The sequence below is a fragment of the Diplotaxodon limnothrissa genome, linkage group LG3 (assembly GCF_057381915.1).
Source record: "Diplotaxodon limnothrissa isolate DT_005_m linkage group LG3, D_limnothrissa_male_GT1.1, whole genome shotgun sequence".
Classification (NCBI taxonomy): domain Eukaryota; kingdom Metazoa; phylum Chordata; class Actinopteri; order Cichliformes; family Cichlidae; genus Diplotaxodon; species Diplotaxodon limnothrissa.
This window is the reverse complement of record NC_140598.1, coordinates 18281807-18305389: the sequence shown is the minus strand read 5'-3', so window position 1 is coordinate 18305389 and position 23583 is coordinate 18281807. Positions and strand designations below refer to the sequence as shown.

General features: G+C 41.8%; 1 protein-coding gene across 1 annotated transcript; it reads left to right on the top strand.

Moving 5' to 3' along the window:
- The first annotated feature begins 150 nt into the window (after positions 1–150).
- LOC146634769 (uncharacterized) lies at positions 151–16023 on the top strand. Its single transcript, XM_085349956.1, has 8 exons — positions 151–181; positions 3377–3418; positions 3602–3871; positions 3991–4238; positions 4304–4496; positions 14858–15199; positions 15274–15609; positions 15935–16023. The coding sequence occupies exons 1-8, from the start codon at positions 151–153 to the stop codon at positions 16021–16023; spliced, it is 1551 nt and encodes a 516-aa protein (XP_085206082.1).
- Positions 16024–23583: the final 7560 nt, after the last annotated feature.

Below are 23583 nucleotides of genomic sequence, written 5' to 3'. Positions count from 1 at the left end.
ACATCTCAGCTGCTTTAAAGCATACATGACTTTAAACATCTGTCACAGCAGCAGGTTTGGTCAGTGACGCTGGAGGTGTGAACAGGGAAGTGTCAGCTGTCGCTGAAGTCCTTGTTCTGTCGCACTTCAGTCGGTCGTCATCCAGACAGCATGAAGACTGCATGTGTCTGTCTGCTCCTCGGTGAGTCCATCACACACTTCCTACTCTCAGCTCTAACCAGTGTTGGGAAGGTTACTTTTAAAATGTATTCCACTACAGATTACAGAATACATGCCCAAAAATGTATTTTGTAATGTATTCAGAAAACATTACTCAATTCAGAATACTCTGGATAACTTAATATATTATCATGCTTCCTAAAACTACATGAATGTACTATTGCTGTGTGATATATTACTATTACTGAAGGCTACTCGCCATATCAATACAAACTAGATTTTTAAATCTTAATATACATGAGTAACAGTAGGTGGACATTAGGTAAGGCTGCACTTTTTGCAGCGATCTTGTATAGAAAACTATTCAGCGGCAGGTCCGCGGCTCGAGCCGTATTAAAGGGACCTCTGGTTAATACGTCGGGTTCGTGTCAGGCTCGTAGCTGAAAACTAGCTTTACTTTGTTGTCTGGGTCAACTTTGCAAGCGAGAGACAGAGAGGTAGAGTCTTAATAGTTCAATTACAACTGGGGTCGTCAGGCACTCTTTGGTTATTATTATATTTACATGCTTCATACATGATATACCTGTAACACTCTCTCAATTGCCTCCATATAATTTTTTGAATAATAATTTTTACAAATATTTCTTCACATCATTTATGCGGGCCGCAAGTAGAGGTGACATGGACCGTGAGATTGAGACACAGACATTTGAGCCTCTTAATGCATGTTTTGTTTGAGTTTCCACCGGCGTGAAATAACCACAAATAGAGAGGGGACAGCCTAACATATGAAACAGGAAAAGAACGATGTGTAGTCCATTTATTTCAACAAAGTAACTGTATTCTGAAAACCACCTTTTTAAACGATAACTGTAACAGAATACAGTTACTCACATTTCCCAGTAACTAATTACTGATTACTTCCCCCCAAAAGTAATCCCGTTACTTTACTGATTACTTATTTTCAAAAGTAATTAATTACTTAGTTACTTTTTAAAAACACGATTTACAACCTGAATAGGTGATAAAGTGATACATCTTTCAGCCCAATTCTACTTTTTCTGTATAATCCATCATACAAAATGTAATCAAATGGAAAAGTCTCTTTTTTTTAACTTGTTTTATCAGTTATATGCAACATTCTCTGCCTGGAAGAAATTTATTTAACATTTAAACCTATTTTCTGCACATTCCAGCACATAAAATAAAATAGGTTTTTGTGTTTACACTCACTCTTTCAAATACATGCAAGTGAAACACAGCAGAAAATAAATAAAAATTAAAGACTCAGCGGTCCTGTTGCTCTATTTTCACCTGTAAAGCAGGAGTGGGGTAGGCGGAGGTTTACCCTGGTGCAGGTGTGCCGCGGCGGTCAGTGGAAGAATCCACGAGATTCTCTGTGAATTGGTAGCGCACTCCCGGTGCTTGCTTGGAGGTTTAGGAGGGCGGGGGGGGGGGGTTTGCTGTAAAAAGAAGTTTTCTTCCCACGCACAACGGACACTAACGTTTTTGTCACTTTTTATGGAATCAAACTCAAAGTAAGGTCAGTACTTCCACATAGGGATGGGTATCATTTAGGTTTTATCCTATACCAGTACAAAACCGTTCCTTTTCAAATGGTGCCGGTGCTTAAACGGTACTCAAACCGGTGCTTAAAGAATGGAGAACACAAACTTTGTCCAAAAACCTCTCATGTTCAGCTGTTTTTTTTCGTAAAAAGATAACAATGTTAGCCTTTTCTGCAGCTATAGGGTATATATGGTATCACTCTTGGCTGGAAGCAGTGATTAAACAATGGAAAAAACACAAACTTTGTCCAAAAACCTCTCATGTTCAGCTGTTTTTCACTTTTTCTTTGGTCATTTTAGCCTTTTTGGCCAAGGTGAAGGGAGTATCTGCCATCATCATCTGCCATGGGTTTTTCTCTGTACCTATGAAGCGCCTTGAGGCAACTTTTGTTGTGATTTGGCGCTATATAAAAAATTAAAAGTGAATTGAATTGAAAATTGAATTTAGGCCCACAATACTTTATAGTTTTGCTTCATCTCATTGAGGTTTGCATCATTCATTCTAAGGAGCTTGGAAAGAAAAGCATCTAGACTTCTTTAAGTTTCTTGAAGAGGTTTCATCCGAGAAGCTTCTTCTGTTTTAGGGTCAAATGGTGGAGAGTCCCAGATTTAAGCCCCGAGGGAGTGTCCCCCCTCAACGGGGACAATTGATCCCTGTTGATCCTCTACCTAATCACATGAGCCAAGGTGTGAAAATGGGTGTAGGTCACAATCAGCCAAGATTTCACGTGAATTCATTGTCAAACCTGGCTCCACCCTATCATGTGATTTCCTGAGGTCAGATGGCTCAGATGGCCCAGGATGTGAGTGGGCGTTAAGGATTCTGGGAAAGGATCTCAACACTGGATTATAGATAGCAGACAGTTGCTGTGGCTTTTTTCACTCCTCTTTAAAACCATCTATCTTCTCTGTCCAAAATGTGAACTTTGGCATCCACACACAGTGACCTTTGCCCCTTAGATGCAGCTAGACCGCCGAGTCTTGTCCCATCTATGTTGTGCCATGAATCTGAATCTGCCCAAATAGCAAAATTGGTATGGCCCCGTACTGGCCCACACAATGTGCTTACACATGGCCCACATACTGCAAAGAATGACGGCCCTTCAATGGCCCAGATCTGGTTTGCCAGAGGTGGCCCACACATGGGCCAGCACAAAGCCAGTTGATTCTGGCCCCAGATGTCAGCCTAATTTGTATCTTAATCACCTTAATGTGCCAGAACATTATAATGCAAAAGAAACACGACAAAACTCTGTTCAGACAGTGAATGGACTGATTCCTATATAGCACTTTTCTACTCTCCCAGATTACTCAAAGTGCTCTATACAATAGCAGACCCCCCAAAATCACTACCTTTATAGTTCTCTGTGTCCATAAGGCACCAAAAGACTGGTGCCTGCTCTGAGGTGGAGGTGATTTTGCAACGTTAGGCGTTCAGTCTCTCTTTCCAGCAGTAATGTATCAGTTTTGCATCCAGTTTTATTTAGTAGCTTCTAACAACTTTCAGACGGTTAGTGAATGGAGCAGTTTCACTATTATACGTTTTTGATGTTAGTTCACAGTATTTGATGAGGCTATATTCTCAGGAATTATAGTAATTCCCACACAGTGACCTCTGACCTTTACTGACCTTTGTCCTCCTGTTACAGGTGTGTGTGTGCTGCTGCTGTCTGCACCGACTGTTTCTGCAGGTGAGTTGATGAAATGAAAACAATCAGTGAGACTCCAACAAGAACACAAATACATTTACTCTGTGTGTGTGTGTGTGCGCGTGTGTGCGTGTGTGTGCGTGTGTGTGTGTGTGTGTGTGTGTGTGCGCGTGTGTGTGTGTGTGTGTGTGTGTGTGTGTGTGTGTGTGTGTGTGTGTCCTCCAGTGTCTCTGTCTGTCAGTCCAAACCTTCAGCAGGTCTTCAGAGGATCTTCTTCAGTGTCTCTGAGTTGTGTTGATGATGGACAGACAGCTGATGGATGGACAGTGAAGAGGACCAGAGGAGGACCCACTGAGGACTGTAGAGCAGCTGGAGGCTTTGGGAGGGTTCATGGTTCCTCCTGTGTTCTGGATCGCTCCGTCTCCTCTGGGGGAAGTTACTTCTGTGAGAACTCATCTGGACAGCAGAGCGATGAAGTGTCCATCAGTGTTTCAGGTACAGACAGTCAGCTGTTCCAGCTGTGTCTCTGTGCAGATGTTTCCAGAGGTTGGATGTAAAATTCCTGTTTTTCCAAAGACGTTGTGTCATGCTCTGTTTGTGTTTCTGTTGGTTAGATAAACATGTGATCCTGGAGATTCCTGCACTTCCTGTGAGGACAGGAAGTAACATGACCTTGCGTTGCAGACAGAGGAATGGTGGCACAGTCAGAGCTTATTTCTTCATTAATGGAAGTCATGTTGGGTCTGAATCTAAATCGGAGCTCATCATCACAAATGTCCAGCAGTCTGATGAAGGTCTCTACTCATGTTCTACTGACACATTTGGAGAATCTCATCAGAGCTTTCTGCGGGTCAGAGGTCAGAACACTGACATCACTTTTGTTTTAATGACCTGCTGACCTGACAATGAACTGACTGAACCATCTTCATCCTCACCACAGCCTGCACCTCTCCTGTTAACTCTCCCGATACTTCTGCATGTCCGTGTACTGGCACAGCATCGCCTCCTCTCTCCTCCTCCTCCTCCTCCTCCATCGTTGCCATGATAGCCGGTCTGGTTTCTGTGATTCTTCTGGTTCTAGTTCTGCTTGGAGCTCTGCTCCTCTATAGGAAATTAAAAGGTATAAAGTCTTTTAGATTTAACAGTTTGCAGTCAGATCAGTGTGGATCATATAAGAGTCTACAAGAGTGCAGCAGTGTCACATTCCTAAACCGTCCTCTGAAAGGCAGTGGGAAACCATTTTAACAGTGCTTCAGATGCTTTGCGATAATAATAATAACAACAACAACAACAACAACAATAATAATAATAATAATAATAATAATAATAATAACAATAATAAAAATAAAAATGATGTGAGAGCTGTTTCTCCTCTACCGTCATGATCAGTGCCCGGGCCTATAAAAGGGTTCACTCTGTTAAGTTGTTAGAGTTTAAACCAGTGCAGGACCAGAGTACTGTTTAGTTTACTTGCTCTTGTACTTTAAGAATTAAGTGATTATTTAATTAATCTTTAGCTGAGTGTTAATGTCCACTCTGGGCTCTACAATATATTTTGCATTAGAGTTTAAACAAGTAAGACCTGTGTGGTTTCATCTGCTTCTGACATACTTTATAATGTGAAAGTTTATGAGCTCTCATCTCTGTCAACAGGAAGCAGCCCATGTGTAAACTTCATATCCTGTGGTCTACATACCTTATATGTACCTGTGTCTGTGACAGGATGTGGTGTTTATGCTGCTACTCTTTGTGTTTGATGCTTGGTCAGCTCAGCATGAAAGCATTAAATTAAACATAACCTCATCCAACCAACACATTTTACAGGCATGTGTTACTGACTGACCTCCCAATAAAAAATAATCATAATAATCATTTTCATCATTATCATCATCATCATAATTAACAGGATGAAACCTTGAGCAGAACCTGGAGCCCAGATCTGCTGTATAACTGCAGTATAACTAAGGAAGGATTTGAAGTGCTCTAATAGGGTCATATGGTACTATAAGGTCACAAAGGACTTCAAACGAACAGTTTATTCACTAGAATATGTTTTTGTTTCCTGCTTCATTTATCAGGACTCATCTCCTCTTTCAGATGTCACTTATGCTGATGTCTCCTTCACACAGGACAGGTGTGTGTCACCAAAACACCAAACAACACCAACACCAAAACAACCCACCCACACACCATCCTTTATAGTTTCAGTCAACACACAATTTCTCACTGTGTGTGTGTGTGTGTGTGTGTGTGTGTGTGTGTGTGTGTGTGTGTGTGTGTGTGTGTGTCCAGACAAACATCCTGCTGATCCATTGAATGCCCACTTGGACGTAAGGTCTTACCCTTCAGGTAAACTTGAGCAAAAACTGATGATGATGGTGGTGATTCAGTGTTCACCTTCACATCTACCTGATATTATTCCCTCATATTTCTGTCCCCAGGGTGTGCTCAGGTCAGTTATAGTCAGGTGGTCTTTAAAAAAAAGAAGAAATCTGATGGGTTGACAGGTAACCTTGACAACAACTCCTGAAATAAAACGCCATCAGCAAACTCAAAATAACCACCTCAACCTGACATTACATGTTCTGTTTGAGCTTGTAGGGGGAGGTAGAGACAGCTTCTGTGCTCACTGACATTAAACACAAAATGTTAGTTCTGCTGGATCAGTTCAATTTATTTTATTTTAGCTGTGAACATTAACCATCTGAGCTTACAAGTGTAAGGGCAAGTGGAAATGTGGTCCCAAATCTTAAATTGCACAAAGTCAGTGCAAATCCAAAAAAGGAAGCAGGAAGCGAGGGCGACCCAAAAGTTGGACATCTCAAAGGATGAGGAGAGGAAGATCAGAGATGCACAGCTCCCACCGCCAATCAGGATCTCGCCTGGACAACAACATATGACAACTCCATCACCCCCAACCGGGTGGACCTGAGTCTGGTTCTGCTTAAAAGCTCTTCCTGTTAAATGGGAGTTTTTCCTTCCCACTGTCACCAAAGCCCTTGCTGATAGCGGGTCGTAAGATTCTCTGTATGTAATATTGTAGGTTCTACCTCACCTGGAGGTGACTGTTGTTGTGATTTGGTGCTGTATAAATAAAACTGAATTGAACAGGAGAGGATCAGGGTTCCTGAGTGCACAGGAACACTCAGCTGATCTGTGCGTCACGTATGTTTTACAGCACCGGCCTCCAAACGTTTGGTACCAGGCCACGAGAGTTGAGGCTCGGGTGGGAAATTTATGGTTTTCAGGGCCTTTATCGTTACATTTTTAAATGTTTTTATCATTAACTCGGTTTCCCTGGGTCCGCGTGTTATGAATAAGTCCTCTTTTTTTGTCACTGGTTTTATTTTGTTGTATTTATCCACAACACCTAGAGGCCTGTTACCTAAGGTGACCATGAGTGGTAACAGGATGCAGAGAGAGAGCAGACATTGTGGGCTGGAGAAACATGATGGAATAAAACACAAGCAGGGAAACAAGGCACCAGAACTCACACAGCTATATAAACACAGACACAAAGACAGAGGGCAACAACGCGGGGAAATCTAATAAACAAATCTAAACAGAGTAATCTAGGTTATCTAGAATTAGCTCCACACTGACAAAGTGGACCTAAAACATAAGTAATAATACAAAATGACACAAGAAAATTCAAAACACTCAAATGACCCAGGAACGTGACAGCTTCCTGTTACAACAGAAGTTACTAGTAGATGTTGAGCACAAGTCTGAATCAGTCTTAACAGCAGTTTTTCTTTTTTCTTTTAGTGAATTAATTAGAAAATTACACTTTTACTTCACATTTTCTGGTCGAGGTTTATTCATTAGTACCCTGAGATGAAGTTTATTTCTACAGCACCTTTGGAGACAAGCATCAAGTTCATCGCAATAAACTACGATTACAGAGCTCAGTGGCGGTCCTAGTCTGTTTGGTGCCCCGGGCGAACACTCCCTCTACACACACATTAACCAGGTAAAATACATATTTAGGCAGAATTTTGAAAATATCTTTTTTCATTTTTTAGCAGAATAGTGCATTTTTTCCAATTCTGTTTTAAAAGTCAGGTCAAGGCTCCAAAAGCCCAAAGGCGATATAAGGGTGGCAGCTCACAACAGTTTTTGTTTGCTGGATCATTGTAGTTCAGCTGGGTGTCTTTCCTTTTGTTATATTTCTTTAAGAGTTCAAAATGTGTTAATTACATAAATTAAATGAAATTTTCGCTGTAGCACTTCATGGATTTCATAAGCAGCACACCTTAGTTGTTCACACAAAGCATAAAAGTAAAAAAAAATAATATATAGTGTTATCTTCATTTTAGATGTCAAAAAGTATTTGCGGCTCCCAGTGTTTTCTTTTGCGTGGAAACCGGCTCCAAACGGCTCTTTCTGTGTTAAAGGTTGCAGACCCCTGTTCCACACCTTAGTTCACAGATTCACTTTGTCTTGGGTTTATTTCTGGGATTTCACACAACCCAGGATTCAGATCATGAATACATAATGGGCTTGGATTTACAGCATTATGAATAAAATGTGGTCTAATTGGAAGAAGCAGGGCCCCCCTCCCCTTTCCACGGGTTGTGTGTGAGACTTTAAATCATCAGACTGTAAATTATAAATTTTAAATTGTTATTGATCCCTTTACCCCGAGTCCTAAAGTGTATATTTATTTTCTTACTTGTGCAAATTCCCTGCTGACTCGGCCTCAGGATGTCTAGAGGGAAGAATCAAGCGCACCCAAATGAGCGCATCAGTGATCATGTGCGCATCACGCAGAAGGAGAGTGAGAGACGAAAAGCAGCAGCAGAGGATGGCAGTGGTGTCGCAGTTTGTGTGATTCCGTGTGCATTAGTGAGAATCCCCCGCCGCCCCGCCCTCTCCTCCCTGTGCCGCAAGCAGCAGGCGCACCTCGCAAACGGAGGGCGCCCTTACTCCCAGCAAATGGGCGATAGAAAACCGATCGGTGCCTGTGCCATTCCCAATATGGCTGGCTGATGTCGGGGCAGCATGAATACGAGCATTTTTTTTATTTTTCATTTTTTTGCCGAGGCCCGTGATGCCGCCCCCCACCACGATGCCGCCCCGGGCAACCGCCCGTGTCGCCCGTATCAAAAACCGCTACTGACAGAGCTTTACAAACTACAAACACTTTACATTACAATTGTGATACACAATGTAACTGTAATGTAATTTACAATGTAATTGTAAAATACAATGTAACAATTGCAAACTACGACACAGAGCGATTTAAAAAAAAGAATAATAGAGAGAATAAAAATAGAGCTTTTACTGAGCTCCTGCTGTCACTGACTGCAGCACTTTTCCCTCGGATGGAATAAGGAAGTCTCTGAATACGTCTCTATGAGCTTTGTCTTTGAAGGTTGAAACCGAAAGTAAAACTTTCTTGTACAGCTGGAAAGTTAGAGGTTTTGGGTGTCGGGTGGAGCAGAGTTGGTTTTCGTCTCTGCCAGGAGGATGAAGAGCCTCGTGTCCTTCCTGCTGCTCGTGCACAGTAAGAACTTTGAACCCGTGTATAGTTGGGCTGCCGTCAGCCACAGGGGGATGTTTTCAGTATTTACCGGTCCCTGCTTCAAATAAGTGAATAACAGAATGCTGGATGAGCCACACTCAGTCACAGCTCAGTCTGGACACCGGAAACAAAGCTCCCCACAGGAGTTTCCGCACCGGAAGTAGCATATGCTAACGTGCAAATAGTCTATAGGCAGAATGCTACCAGTATAGCTCTAAAGAATGTAGCATCATAGGCAGTGTAGTCCGTGCTGCAGGGAGAATGGACTGTCATACTCGTTATGTGTCTGTGAGCGAGGGAGGGAGAAAAAGGAAAAGTACGAGTTGTCATCGAGCAGAAACGGGAGCTGGAAGCATGTAAATATAATAACAACCACTGCAGCCAAGAAGAGTGCCTGACGAGCCCAGCTGTAAGTAAGCTATTAAGACTCGTAGGGCTGCTCAATTAATCGAATTTTAATCACGATTACGATCTGGGCTTTCAACGATCATTAAAAATGACTGAGCCAATTATTAGCCCCTCCCTCGTGCTTTACTCTCGCGCTGCTCCATGTGGCAAATCGAGCGCACCTCTCTGCATTTCGAACACGCACCACAACAATTAAGAGGACCCAAGGGAAGCTCGGAAAGCTCGGAAAGCTAAGCAGAAGTTATTTGGAGAGGAGAGTGACTGCCGTTGGTTGAAAAGAGAGGTAAAAAAAACAAACTTCAGTGGTGTGGAAACATTATGGGTTCGCGGAGTCAGACGTGGATCAAGTAGACATAGTGGTCGTGTCCAAATTCATGGGCTGCATCCTCCTGAGGCCGCATTTGTAGACCGATTACGTCACAGCGACGCGCCGAAGGCTGTCCAAATTCGTAGACTCCTCCGAATGCAGCCGACAAATGCGTCCTCCTTTTCCCCGAATTTGAAGGATGGGTCGGGTGTGTCCTTTGTGGCCTACCATATCCCAGAATTCATAGCGCGGCCCAGCCAAACTCCAGTTTCTAACAATGGCGGCCGCTACTAAGTTTTAAAATTACTCATACTAATCTTTCTGGCTCACAAAATAAACTTTTAACATATTTTCAGGCGAGGAAGTAGCTGTGTAAACATCAAATATCTGCTCGGTTTATCAAGATATCGCATATTTGCAAAAGTGCTTCGATGTTTTCAGAGACATCTGCTACCCACCAGCTCGATAGCTAGCCGGGAGCTCGAGGGTTACTGATGCGGCCGAGAGAACGGCACAACTCCCGGCACATCATTTTCAGATCACCGCGGACTTTCGCTGCTCGGGTTAAACGTAAAATATAAGTCACTTAGACAACCTAAAAATGTTATTGTTGGGCTTTTTTTCAGTGTTTTGTTTGTTCGTGAGTAAATCGGTTTGGCTGAGATTAAAGTTATTAGATTAGATAAAATAAAACTTTATTAATCCCCCGGGTGGGTTTATCGAGGAAAACATCTTATTTTACTGTCACTATATATCATTCATAAAGCACCGTCATTATTTCATCGTTACTTCATTAGTCTGTATTACTTATCTTCAGTTTATCATGTATCATTTATCGTTTATTTCAGAGCACGTAGGATAAAACCCATTCTAGATGTAATACTCTATTATGAAAAAACCACCAGTTTCGCTGTGGGTCCAGTCAGGCCGCAGTAAAAAGTCATATGAGGACACGGTGAACTTTTGTTGGCTTGGACCTACACTCACAAAACTACACAACATATCACACACTTTTTTTTCTCTAAAGTAGCAGCTGATGTCTATATAAGGAGAACTTTTGGAGTGAGGGGAACTTCCTGAGTTCTGAGAACTGACTGATACTTATCATGTGACTTGACGTCATCATTGCAATAAAAACCTTGTGAAGAGATTGTTCGAGGGAGATCAGCTCTTAAAGGCTTGTGATGCTCATCTTCCCCATATGTACATATGTATAATAAAAATCACTATTTTGACATCTACTGAGGACCATGCAGTCGTTTGTCTCCTCCTCAATAACTCGAACCTTGACAGGTTCCTCCTTGGTTTTTACACAGCTGACTAAACGTGAAACAGAAAACTGATTAAACAGAAGTGTGAGACAGTCGAGAATTTACGCCAGTGTCCTGTTATATTTTAGATAGCAAGGATCAGACGGCTGAGTTTATTAAACTCCACCAAGACAGCGGTGACGCTAATCAGAAGGCTAGACCGTCCAATTTCACGGCCGTTTACTTCCGGCCTACCCGACCTTCTGAGGACCCGGCCCACGTAGACCGCGAAGGCCGGGTCCTCAGGAGGATGCAGCCCATGAATTTGGACACGACCGCCGTGTAAACTTTGCTACGGTGTCATAGCTGCACCACAGAGCAACACTGCAAAGTTCACTAAACATAGATGTTTAGATTTTTCATTTATTTTTTATATTGCAAACATTTGCACTGTTATCAGTATTTGCACACTGTTTTATATTATTTTTTAAAGTCATTATTCAATACATTGTTATTGTTAACCCTTTAAATCCCTGTAGAACCGGAACCGTAAGCTAGCGCAATAATTTTTTTGCATATGAAACCGGAGGAGTTGTACTTACATCTTATGCCATCAGCTTGTCCTAGGTCACGGTTTCCTTCCACATAAAGCTTTGCAAAAATTGCATTAAAAGCGCTTGCAGGAACAAAAATATAATATTCCAGAAACAGGCTTTGCCGATCCGATCAGCTGTTCGTAACACTTCCCACATTGAAAAAGACGTCAAGACGAACTATCGCATGTCCGCCATTTCCTGTTCGAAACCGGAAGTGACGTCATTTTTCGCGGAAAATGTAGTTTTTTACTTGTAGGCCTTAAAAGCCTATACTGGTGTTTTTATAAGTCATTTTTGCCTTTTCTGAATAGTTTCTGGGATGCTTAGAACTCGAATTGCACTGCTGGAAATAGTTTATTTTGATGCACATGCTGTTTTCTTTGCAAATTTGCATCATAGGATTGTTTTTTGTTTTTCCTGCAGTATATAAAAATTGCTGTATCTCCAAAATAAAACTATGAAGACACTCAAAATAAATTTCCTGTGGTGGGAAACTATTTTTTGCAACTTTTTTGTATTTAAAGTTTTGAGGGATAAACCTCTTAAATTTCTCCAAGTAGAAATATATGTAAAAAAACAAAAACGATTTTTTTGTAGTTTATTGCACTTTTTGCAATTAATGTAATTACTATGGACTTAATGCATACATATTATTAAAATATGGGCTATAACAGTTGTATTGATATATAGCAACTTTATATGCTCCCAAAAATGGCACTACAGCATGTAAAAAAAATAATATAAGCTCTGGCGGATTTGGTTCTATGGTAGGTCTTAAAGGGTTAAATAAATATCGTCAAATAATCGAGATCTCAATTTCAGTGAAAATAATCGTGATTATCATTTTTGCCATAATCGAGCAGCCCTAAAGACTCGACTGTACACTGTGTTCGTGTTTTCCTCCAAAAACAATAAGCTCCATTGCAGCAGCCTTTCAACTCCTCTCCCTGTCTCTCGCTAGCAAACTTGACCCAGACAACAAAGTAAAGCTATTTTTCGGCTACGAGCCCGACACGAACCCAACGTATTAGCCAGAGGTCCCTTTACTACGGTTCTGAGCCGCGGACCTTCAGTAATAGTAATAAATCACACAGCAATAGTACATTCACGTAGTTGTAAACAGCATGATAATATATTAAGTAATCCAAAGTATTCAGAATACTCTGATTGAGTAACGTAACGGAATACGTTACAGAATACATTTCGGGGTATGTATTCTGTATTCTGTAATGGAATACATTTTAAAAGTAACCTTCCCAACACTGTTTATAGTAAATCCCAAAAAGTTGATTCTGTTCATCTGGATGTCACATTTTCAGTGGGAGAAACATTTCATTGTGTGTGCTCAGCCCGTGTGAGGTTTATGTGTGTATAGATGTGTGTATTACTTTGTGTGCCTCCGACTGAGTGTGAAAGAAACTCATCCCAACACCTTCCTACCAAGTCCAAGGTGTTCTGGTTGTGGTGTTTAGAGCTGCCTACCAGTGGGTTCAGGATCGAAGCCAAAAACTTTGATCTTTCAGTTTCAGTACTGAGTAAAAAAATGTGTGGTTTATTTTAATCAATGGGTTTGAAAAGCAAGGGCTGAAATTTCTTTGAGTTTCTCTGTAAGCACTCATTTAAATCCTGCTGTTAAAGGTATTTTACTATTTATTTGAATTTTTCTAAACATCTGCTAGGGCAAACTCACCTGCAGCTAGAGTATCATTGAGAGAGTAAAGAGCTGGTCCAGTTTCAGTGACCTAGAAGAAAACCACATTGTTCTTCCTCTATCCAAAGTACGACTAACGGATGGACTCTCCCTTCCAGCACCCTGGCACAGACTTTCCCAGGGAGGGTGAGGAGTGTGATCCTCCTATAGCTGGAACACACCCTCAGGTCCCCCTTCTTAAGCTCCTAAGACCCGAACAACAAATTACCAGATTTCTTTTTACCTGATTTTTGTTTCTAAGAAAATGAGAGCCACATATGAGGATATTTGTTTAAAATTTCAATAGAACAGTAACAGTATAATGTCCTCGTAAGTGGATATCAGGGGTATGTAGAGCAAGATTTAGTATTTTGGTCTAAATAACCCAAAATGTGATTTCCAAATATGTGGATGCCAGGTCCTAGGAGGTTAACCATCTTAAAGCCAACCAGACTCTGCTTCTTGGAGTGGAGTCCTGCTGACTCCAACTGCACACAAGGCCCATGACAGAATCCCAACAAGACAGTTTTTTTTCCATGGCTTCTCTGAACCCTTCCCACATCCTAGTTTTTCCTTCAGCTACCACCCAAGCCACGTTCTGCTTAGCCTGTTGGTACTCATCAGCTGCCTCCTAATTCCCACAGGGAAACAGAGCCCGATAGGACTCTTTCTTCTGCCTGATGTCTCAGTCAGAATGCTGTAGGTGATGGGAGTTGAAGATCTTAGAGACCAGGACTTGTGCCAGGTATTCCCAGAGAAACCTTGCTATATATTTAGGTGCGCCAGGTCTCCAATGCATACAGCGTCCAAGACATTCGGCTTCAGATTGATCATCAATCACATGCATACACATGCTTACAAGTGCACACACATACACACATAGTGCCTTGTCTTTTGTAACCATAGGGGGGTTTTACAATGGGAGGTGCTTGTGTGTACTGTAACTGTTTTCAATAAAAGGCGGTAAGTTGAGTCGAGGTCGTCTGTGGTTGGATTCAGTGCTTTCCTGAGACACCAAGCGGGCCTCCCTTGGTAGCAAGTAAAAGATGTTCGTCTTGTTTGTCGTTAATGACAATAAGTTTCTTAACCAGCGGGGCCTGTGGAAGCGCAGACCCAACATCTGTAGTGTCTGTTTGTCTATTCTGGCAAGTACATTGAAAGTAAAGCAAAAGATGGAGTACTTGTATATGTATACACATAAAGGGCCAACAAATGTGCCTGTGTGAACATTCACATTAAATAAATATTGTACCTGGAACTGCTTATATCCCTCATACACGCTCCTACAGGCTTTGGGGGTTTCCGATGATGCACTAAACAAATTTTTTTCATGCCCATATTTCACTCCCTGTATGTTCATACGCCACTAGTTCATGTCCTGAACTTTGTCTTCTCTCTGCTGCAGTTTGTTATTTGTCCTGTTTGTTATGTGTGGTCTCTCTGATCTTCTTCCTCTACCCCCTCACCACCCAAAAGATGGCTACACCTCCTTGATCCTGTTTCTATTGGAAGTATCTTCTTTTAAAATGAATGAGATTACCTGATCAGTGTGGTTCTCTCTTTGGTATTTTAGAGTTATTTTCATTGTAAAGCACTCGGATATACTTTTGTCGGGATCTGACACTACATAAATCAAACTGATATGAATTAACTGCAGCACATAACTTCTGCCTGTCTGTACAACTTGTTTCTCCTTTCTTCAGTCTACGAGCTTCAGACAGTGGAGGTGACACCGGGGGTGAAGCCTGTTCTGCTTCCCTTCAAAACCACAGCTGACCTGCCTGAGGACGTCAGAGTGGAGTGGAGACGTTCAGACCTTGAAGATGTGAAGGTCCTTGTTTATGAGAACAGCCAAAAAAAGCATGAAGAGCAACACCAGGACTATCAAGGCCGCCCTGAGATGAATGAAGAGCTACTGAGAACCGGAGACCTCAGTCTGACCCTGAAAGACCTCCGACCTACTGACAGTGGAGTCTACACCTGCACCGTCTACAAAAATGATGGAGCCATCCTGAAACAGAAAGTAGTGATACTCACTATCAGAGGTCAGTAAACTCATCTGAGGTCAGTAAATGTATAACTTGTGTCTGTATTTACAGCTCATGTTGTATTTTATCAGGCTACAAGGTGGAAATAGTTGAAGTAACAAAGGGGAAGAAGTCTGTGCTGCTACCCTTTAAAACCACTCTTGATCTACCCGATGATGTCACAGTCGAGTGGAGGCGTGGTGATTCCAGAGACACAGTCCACACCTATCAGCACGGCCAAAACCTGCTAGAAGAACAGGGACAGGATTATAGAGGTCGCACAGAGATGAATGAAGAGCCACTGAGGACTGGAGACCTCAGTCTGACCCTGAAAGACCCCCAAAACACCCACAGTGGTTTCTACATGTGCACAGTCTCCCAGGGTGAAGACATCCTGACACAGAAAATTGTGATGCTTACTGTCAGAGGTCAGTGAATGTAGCTTCCTCCACCCACTGCTCTTTTAGTTGAGGAACTGCTGTGAAAACATCAAGTGTCCATTTTTGTTGAGTGTCAGATGCCAAATAGATTCACTTAATACAGTCATTCTGAAACAATATTTAAATGTTAACTATTATTTTATGGTTCGTCTTTGTCTTGAAATGAGGAAAGGTTCCCATAGTTTTCTTTGATATCACTGAGTAATGGTTGCAGTCCTGATTCCGATGTTTCAAATATTCTTGATAACTCGCACCAGAGATTGAAGACAAGTTAAATGAGACTCTGAATCAATGTTGTCTGTTTCCTCTGCAGGAAAACATGGTGCAAGCTTTACAGAGCAGTTTCAAGGCTTCAGAAATAAGAGAAAACCCATGACTGATGGACCTTCTCCCACTGTGTAAAGTCCTCTTCCTCTTCTTGTTGTTGTCTGTTGTAAAGTTGGTGTGAAATGTAAAGACTGGAGCTGGACCATTTATAATGAATCTTTAACTCAGCGCACATCCTGCAGGTTTAAATCCAATATTTGCTAAAACCTCAGCTCACATCAGAACCTGAATCATTCATCCTTCTTTCAGTCTTCTTTACTGATCAAGTTTGTTTTATTTATATTAAATATCTAAGTGTAATCATGTGACTCATTATTTGGAACTTGGTGTCAAACTGGAAATACCAATGTTACATATGTTGATCTTTCGCTTGCTTCTTCCTGGCTGACTGTTCTGTCTTCTCTGGACCAGGATTCATGAATCTATTCCACTCACTACTAAAGAAGCAAGTTAAATGGAGGAGAAGAGCTGGCAGGTAGGTCATTGTGCACAGCCGTCCTTCTCACAAATGTTTGATTCAAATTACATGCAGATCTGTGTTTGATCCAGTGTGTATCTCTGACTGACTGTTCTCTCACACCTTTGGAAAAGGACAATCTTTCGGATTACCTTTATATTGGGGCCACTTAGTTTTCCCTGTATACTCCTCTTTGGTTCCACTTTTAGAAAACATAATCTCGGATGGACACCTGCTCATTCTCTGCAGCTGGATCCTTCACTTCCTGTCTGACAGACGCCGAGTGGTCAGACTGGGCAGCATCACCTCATCCCCCATCACACTGAACACTGGTGCTCCACAGGGGTGTGTACTGAGCCCTCTCCTGTACTCACTCTACACCTACGACTGCACAGCCACTAACAACTCCAACATCATTGTGAAGTATGTGGACAACACCACAGTGGTGGGTCTTATCACCAACAGTGATGAGACGGCTTACAGGGAGGAGGTCACTGTTGCCGAGACAACCATCTTACCCTCAACATCGCAAAGACAAAGGAGTTGATAGTGGACTTCCGGAGGTGCAGAGAAGTACACACCCCCATCACCATCAACGAAGCTGCTGTGGAGAGAGTGAGCAGCTTCCGTTTCCTGGGTGTACATCTGGAAGACGATCTCACATAGTCAGTACACACAAACAAAACAGTCTCCTTCTTTCTCAGGAGACTGAAAAGATTTGGCGTAAGCCCCCATATCCTCAGGACCTTCTACCGCTGTGCCACTGAGAGCATCCTCACTGGATGCATCGCCACCTGGTATGGCAACAGCACTGCTTACAACTGCAAAGCTCATCAAAGAGTAGTGCGGTGTGCTGAACGGATAATTGGAGGTGAGCTTCCCTCCCTCCAGGACATCTACAGGTCGACATTCGTGTAATTGTCGATTTCGACACTATGCATATTCAGTAATGCACATACACTCTTATATTTTTACATGTATTTATCCATTCATATATTTTGCTTTGTTCTTATGTTTTTGTATTTTGCACACCTGTTGCTTGTGAAGCTTGCACACAAGAATTTCACTCTCATGTGCTGTTCCAGTGTACCAGTAATGGGATGTGACAATAAAAGTGATTTGATTTGATTAGAAGTTTAAAGACGGTCTGTCTTTCAAGCTTTGAGAGTTCCTAGTGCATACATCTGACACGTTGTCTTTGGATTTTCTTTATTGATTGTCTGGGTCAGCTGCTACAACTACTCAGGTTCATGAGCATGTGGATGCCGAGGGTCCGGGCTGATGCAAAAATGTTTATGTACCCCCTCTGCTGAGTTCTCCTGATACAATTTACTTTCTCTAGTAAAATTAGGTCTGAGACTTCATTAATGATAAAGTTAAAGCTCTGATAGATTGTTGCAGTAGCGACCCAAGCTCATTAAGCAGACCAACTTGTGTTATTACAGACCTAATAGCCTGTTGTCTTACTGACCATGAAAGCAACCCTGGGTAAGATATTGATCCTGAGATATTGTTTTGGTCTCAAGTGGTCTCGATGACCGACCTTGTCAGGTACCCTTCATGTCCCTTTTGGAGCTAAAAAGAGGTCAGGCTAGCTTTCCTGCTTGTCAATACAAATGAACATGTGTAGACCATCAGTGTGCTCACAGACATGCTCCAGTGTGAGGGGAGTTCATTGATCAAGTCTGCACCTGGGCCCTGTTTCAGGAAGCCGGTTTGGAAAACTCAGAGTGAAAAACGATACGCAGGGTTGAGTAACCCCGAACTGTCCAACTCGGAATATTCCGTTTCAGAAAGGCTGATAACAATTAGTTCAGTCAACGCGGAGTTGCTTTAACCCCAAGTGAAGCGCGCGGACGAGGATACATAAAGCCCTGATAAGCGGAGCACAGATTAAGCGAGTCACCATGGAGACGGAGGGAAAGAAGGCGCGGTCAATGTATCTTACAGTGCTTGAGGCCGAAATTCTGATGGCAGCATATGCCGATAACATGCAAATTCCGCGGAAAAAAGTAACACAGCCACAGCTGCAAAAGACAGGGAGCATGCATGGCAAAACATAGCCGACACAGTCAATGCGTGAGTGTTAATATAAACATTGATCTAGGGATTTCCACCCATTTAACACGTTATTTTATCAAATGTTATTTTATTTGTTATTTTATACATTTTATTTCGTGATGTGATGTGAGCGCAGGTGCAACCCAACAGGCCCCAAACGTGCCTGGCAGCAAGTAAAAATGAAATATAAAAATATAGTCCAAACAGGTAAGGTGTAATTGTATTATGAGCCATAGTGCTTGATCTGTGTGTCCCATGTAAATCAATTGCAGTTAGAGGCTACATTAATTTTCTTTCTGTAAGCACTTATTGAAATTATCTGAGCACATTACAAGTACATATTTGCTTACTCTGTATGCTCAAATGTGGCCCGTTATAGCCAACAGAAAAAAAGCGGAGGCCCGAAAAACAGGTGGGGGTCCTCCACCACTCACAGAGGCTGAGCAGTTGGCCCTCAGCCAAAACAGTGGGCGCCCTGTGGCCGAAGGCATCTCTGCGGGGACATCCTCTGAGGCAATAACCCCGCAAGACACAAGTGCCTACATAGGGGGTAAATCCAAAATAATACATGATGTGCGTACATCCTTTCTTCACAGTCACCTTCGCAGTGCTGCTCATTCATTTGATAAACTCTTTACCATAATGGATTATTTTGTAGTGAAGTTATTTTCCGACTGATTTTGCCTTCCCTCAGCCTTGGTTGTCTTTGAGAGCATAATGACAATGAAGTGTAAGGTGCTTGGTATGTTTGTTAATTGCCATTTGGTCCCTTGTAAGTTATAAGTGACCTGTATAAACCTCATATTCTATCAGTTGATGGTGATGGTGTACTGCATCTGGTGCAGCCTCCTGTTGAGCCAGACCAACATGCAGTTGTGAGTAATACTCCACAGATTATATGAGTTTACAGTAGAACAGCAATGTTGTTTATTTCTTTACTACAGGAAAATAATGAAGAAACATTGACAGCTGTTACAGAGGAGGAAGCAACAGAGACACTTTATGAGGTTTACATCTTTTAATACTTTGTGTACAGGAAATACAGGCGACCAATAAAGCCAGTTGAACAAAAAATCAGTTTATTCTTCTTTCAACATGTTGAGGTGATGGGTCAAAAGAAATGATTGTGACATATGGTGTCTCTGACTGCGCTTCCATCTTGTATGTCCGTGGGAGGGTCAGGATGTTCATGGTTTGGATCACTGCTGATGTTTGGTTCAGAAGGACAGTGTTCTCCTCTAATTGTGGCAATGTTGTGAAGAATCACACATGCCACAATAATGTCACATGCCCTTTCTGGGGTGACCCTGAGTCTTTGCAGGCACTGGAACCGGGCCTTAAGCATTCCGATAGTCATTTCAATTCTGGCTCTTGTCCTGCAATTAGCCAGATTATATCGCTGCTGTGGGCCCGGTTCAGGGTCAGGGTAAGGGGTAAGCAAATAGGGTAAACATGGATACCCCCTATCACCAAGCAAGTAGCCAGTGAACTCTCCTAAGACAGAAGGATACACTTCAGTTCAAATGTCCCTGAAGCAATTGGTCTTTATATATTTTAAGGTATTCTCAACTCACCATGTCCAAATTTTGTGCTCAGTGTACATTCACGGAATATTTGTGAGTCATGGACAGAGCCTGGCCACTTGGCTTCCACATTTGTGATAATGTTGGCAGCATCACATATGATCTTCACAGTGCAGAGAACACAAATTAGCATCCATTACTATAAGGAAATAATTTGTTAGTTTGACATGCTACAGGGAACTATGTACCTGCACATTAATGCTGTGGAAAGACTTCCTGTTCACATAGTCTCCTTCATTTACTGGAGGAGCAATGACTGGAATGTGAGTGCCATCTGTACAGCCAATCACGCCTGGGAACCCTGAAAATAAATGTAAAATTTAAGTAGTAGTCCAAGTATCACCACATCATGAATTAAGTTTTGTTCATCCTGATACCTGCAATTTTGTGGAATCCCTCTTTGATGAATCTTGTGGGTCTGTGACCGGGGAACACCACAGACGAGTACAGGAGATGTTTCAGTGCAACTGTAACATTCCTGACTGCCCGACAGACGGTAGCCTTGGAAACGTGCTCAGCGTCACCAATATTATACAGAAAGCTCCCGTTTGCAAAAAACCGAAGTGCAATACAAATAATATGTAATGAACTGAGAGCATGTCCGCGATGTGTCACATGCGTAATATATGGCCTGAGGATGTTATCCAAATAACTTATAGATTGTGCTGAAAAACGGTAACGTTCGCACAGGAAATCATCAGGAAATGATAAAATGTCCAAACGCGCTCTGATCACTCTCTCCCGGCGGAGAGCTCTGCGGAGAATTTGGGCTTCACGATCTACTGGCTCTTCAAGGAAGGGACACGCCATGTCTGACACTTCCTACAGTCAGGTTTCCGACAAAGGGGCGGAGACAGTCAGGGTTAGTTGTAGTAAACCTGCTAGGGGGCAGGTTAGCTTCACGGAGTGTGTCGTCATAGTGACTCACTGAGGCTTCATCTGAACTCGCTTTGTGAAACCGAAAACCCAGAGTTTTCGTTAACTCAGGGTATACTTACTCAGTTTTTCCACTAAACCGGCTTCCTGAAACAGGGCCCTGGAGGAAAAGTGTCTCCTCTTTATTACACTGTGACTTGTAAGAGACATTTTTACATTCTTATACCTGTTGTTGTCTCCATCCATCCATCCATTCGCTTCCGCTTATCCTTTTCAGGGTCGCGGGGGGCGCTGGAGCCTATCCCAGCTGTCATAAGGCGAGAGGCGGGGTACACCCTGGACAGGTCGCCAGTCTGTCGCAGGGCTAACACACAAGGACAGACAACCATTCACACTCACATTCATTCACGCATTCACACCTAGTGGCAATTTGGATTATCCAATTAACCTATCCCCACAAGCTGCATGTCTTTGGACGGTGGGAGGAAGCCGGAGTACCCGGAGGGAACCCACGCAAACACGGGGAGAACATGCAAACTCCACACAGAAAGACCCCGGCCTGATGTTGGAATTGAACTCAGGACCTTCTTGCTGTGCGGCAACAGTGCTAACCACCGTGCCACCGTGCTGCCCTCTGTTGTTGTCTGTGAAGTAAATATACAAAGCAGTTCACGATGCAGTTTAAAGTAACCTGTGTAAAAGTGACTTTGTTGTCTGGCTTCTGAAGATGGTCCAGTTTATACAATACAGATACGTTAGATTAGCTCTCTTTGTATTTAATGTTTTAATTTATTTTCATGAATTTATTTAATTAAAAAGGAGAGACTTTAGAGAAATCCCCCCCCCCGTCAAAAGTTGGCTATCAATCCAGTCCATATGCTCTGGCACAGGCCCTGCCCACTGATCACCCGGCAGTGCATGAACTTGACTTTTATTTTCATCTTTCTGCACATTCACAGTTCCAGCTCATGTTTGTACTGCAGGTTATCAGAAATGACCATTAATGCTGAAGCAATGAAGATGTGACAATAACCGATAGTGAAACTGAGACACTGACCAGAGAAGTTCAGGATTCTGGTCAGACCAGAGACACAAAAACACAAAAATAAAAACAAATAGTGGATTTGTATGATCTCTGTAACTAGTTTTATGGATTATCCTTATGGCCCTTTTTTGTAATATCAAGATTGATGATAGCGAACATTTGTAAGTATTGCCCCAAACCTCTGCACAGTAATTCAAATACGGTGCAGTCAGGGAACAATAGAGAATGTGGAGTGATTTGTGGTCCAGAATGTGTTTTACTTTACTCAAGATTGAGACACTTCTTGAAATTTTGTTATGTATATGATTTATATGAGACTTCCAGTTTAATTTATCATCTATAATCACACCAAGAAACTTATGTTCAAGTACTCTTTCAATTTCCACACCATCTAAATGAATATGCACTTGTGCATTTCTAAGGGAATTCCCAAATAAGATAATTTTAGTTTTACTTAGATTTAGCGATAGTTTGTTCCTGTTAAACCATTTTTTAATTTTGCACATTTCTGAAGTAATTGTATCCAGCAGCTCCTTTAGATTCCCCCCAGAACAAAAAACATTTGTGTGATTTGCAAATAATACTAATTTTAATATATCAGATGCCTTACAAATATCATTTATATAAATAAAAAATAATTTTGGACCCAGTACAGAGCCTTGTGGAACACCACAAGCAATGTCCAAGCATGATGAGGAATGGACACCCAGCTTCACAAATTGTTTCCTGTCACTGAAATAATTTTTCACCCATTGCAGTACAACCCCCCTGATCCCATACCGTTCCAGTTTATTAATTAATATGTCATGATTGATTGTGTCGAATGCTTTCTTGAGATCCAGAAATACTCCAGCTGCATACTGTTTCTGATCTATAGCATTTGTAATCTCCTCAATTGATTCGATTAATGCCAGAGATGTTGATCTTTTTGATCTGTATCCATATTGACTGTCAGAGAGTAATTTATATTTATCTAAGAATTTGTCTAATCGTTTATTAAACAGGTTTTCTAGGATTTTGGAGAATTGTGGTAGTAAAGAAACAGGCCTGTAATTTGTGAAGTGGCGTCTATCCCCGGTTTTATACAGCGGCACAACTTTAGCTATTTTCATTTTGTTTGGCACTTTTCCCGTCTGAAATGATAAGTTGCAAATATATGTTAGAGGTCCTACAATTCCTTCAATGACCTTCTTGACGATTTTCATGTCAATATCATGACAATCAGTAGATGTTTTATATTTACACATGTGTACAATGTCAATTATTTCTTTTTCCTCCACTGGTGTGAGGAACATTGAGTTAGGGTTCCTATCAATCAGGTTTTCACTTGTATCGGTTACAGTCCACTGATGACAGTGACTCAGGAATTTGTTCTGCCAGTTTTGGTCCAATATTTACAAAATAATGATTAAAGCTGTTGACCTTATCAGCAGTGTTTTCCATAATATTTCCATTGTCGATAAAGTATTGTGGATAACTTTGTTGTCCAGAATTATTTTTAATGATACCGTTTAAAACATCCCATATTCCCTTCATATTATGTTTATTGTTGTTCAATATTTTACTATAATACTCCTTTCTACATACACGTATAATATTGGTCAACTTATTTT

Excerpts from the sequence above, each read along its gene's own strand:
- LOC146634769 (XM_085349956.1), top strand. The coding sequence starts at position 151 with ATGAAGACTGCATGTGTCTGTCTGCTCCTCG. Across the intron at positions 4,497-14,857 it reads CCTCTATAGGAAATTAAAAG|TCTACGAGCTTCAGACAGTG; the intron begins GTATAAAGTCTT and ends TCCTTTCTTCAG. Across the intron at positions 15,200-15,273 it reads AGTGATACTCACTATCAGAG|GCTACAAGGTGGAAATAGTT; the intron begins GTCAGTAAACTC and ends GTATTTTATCAG.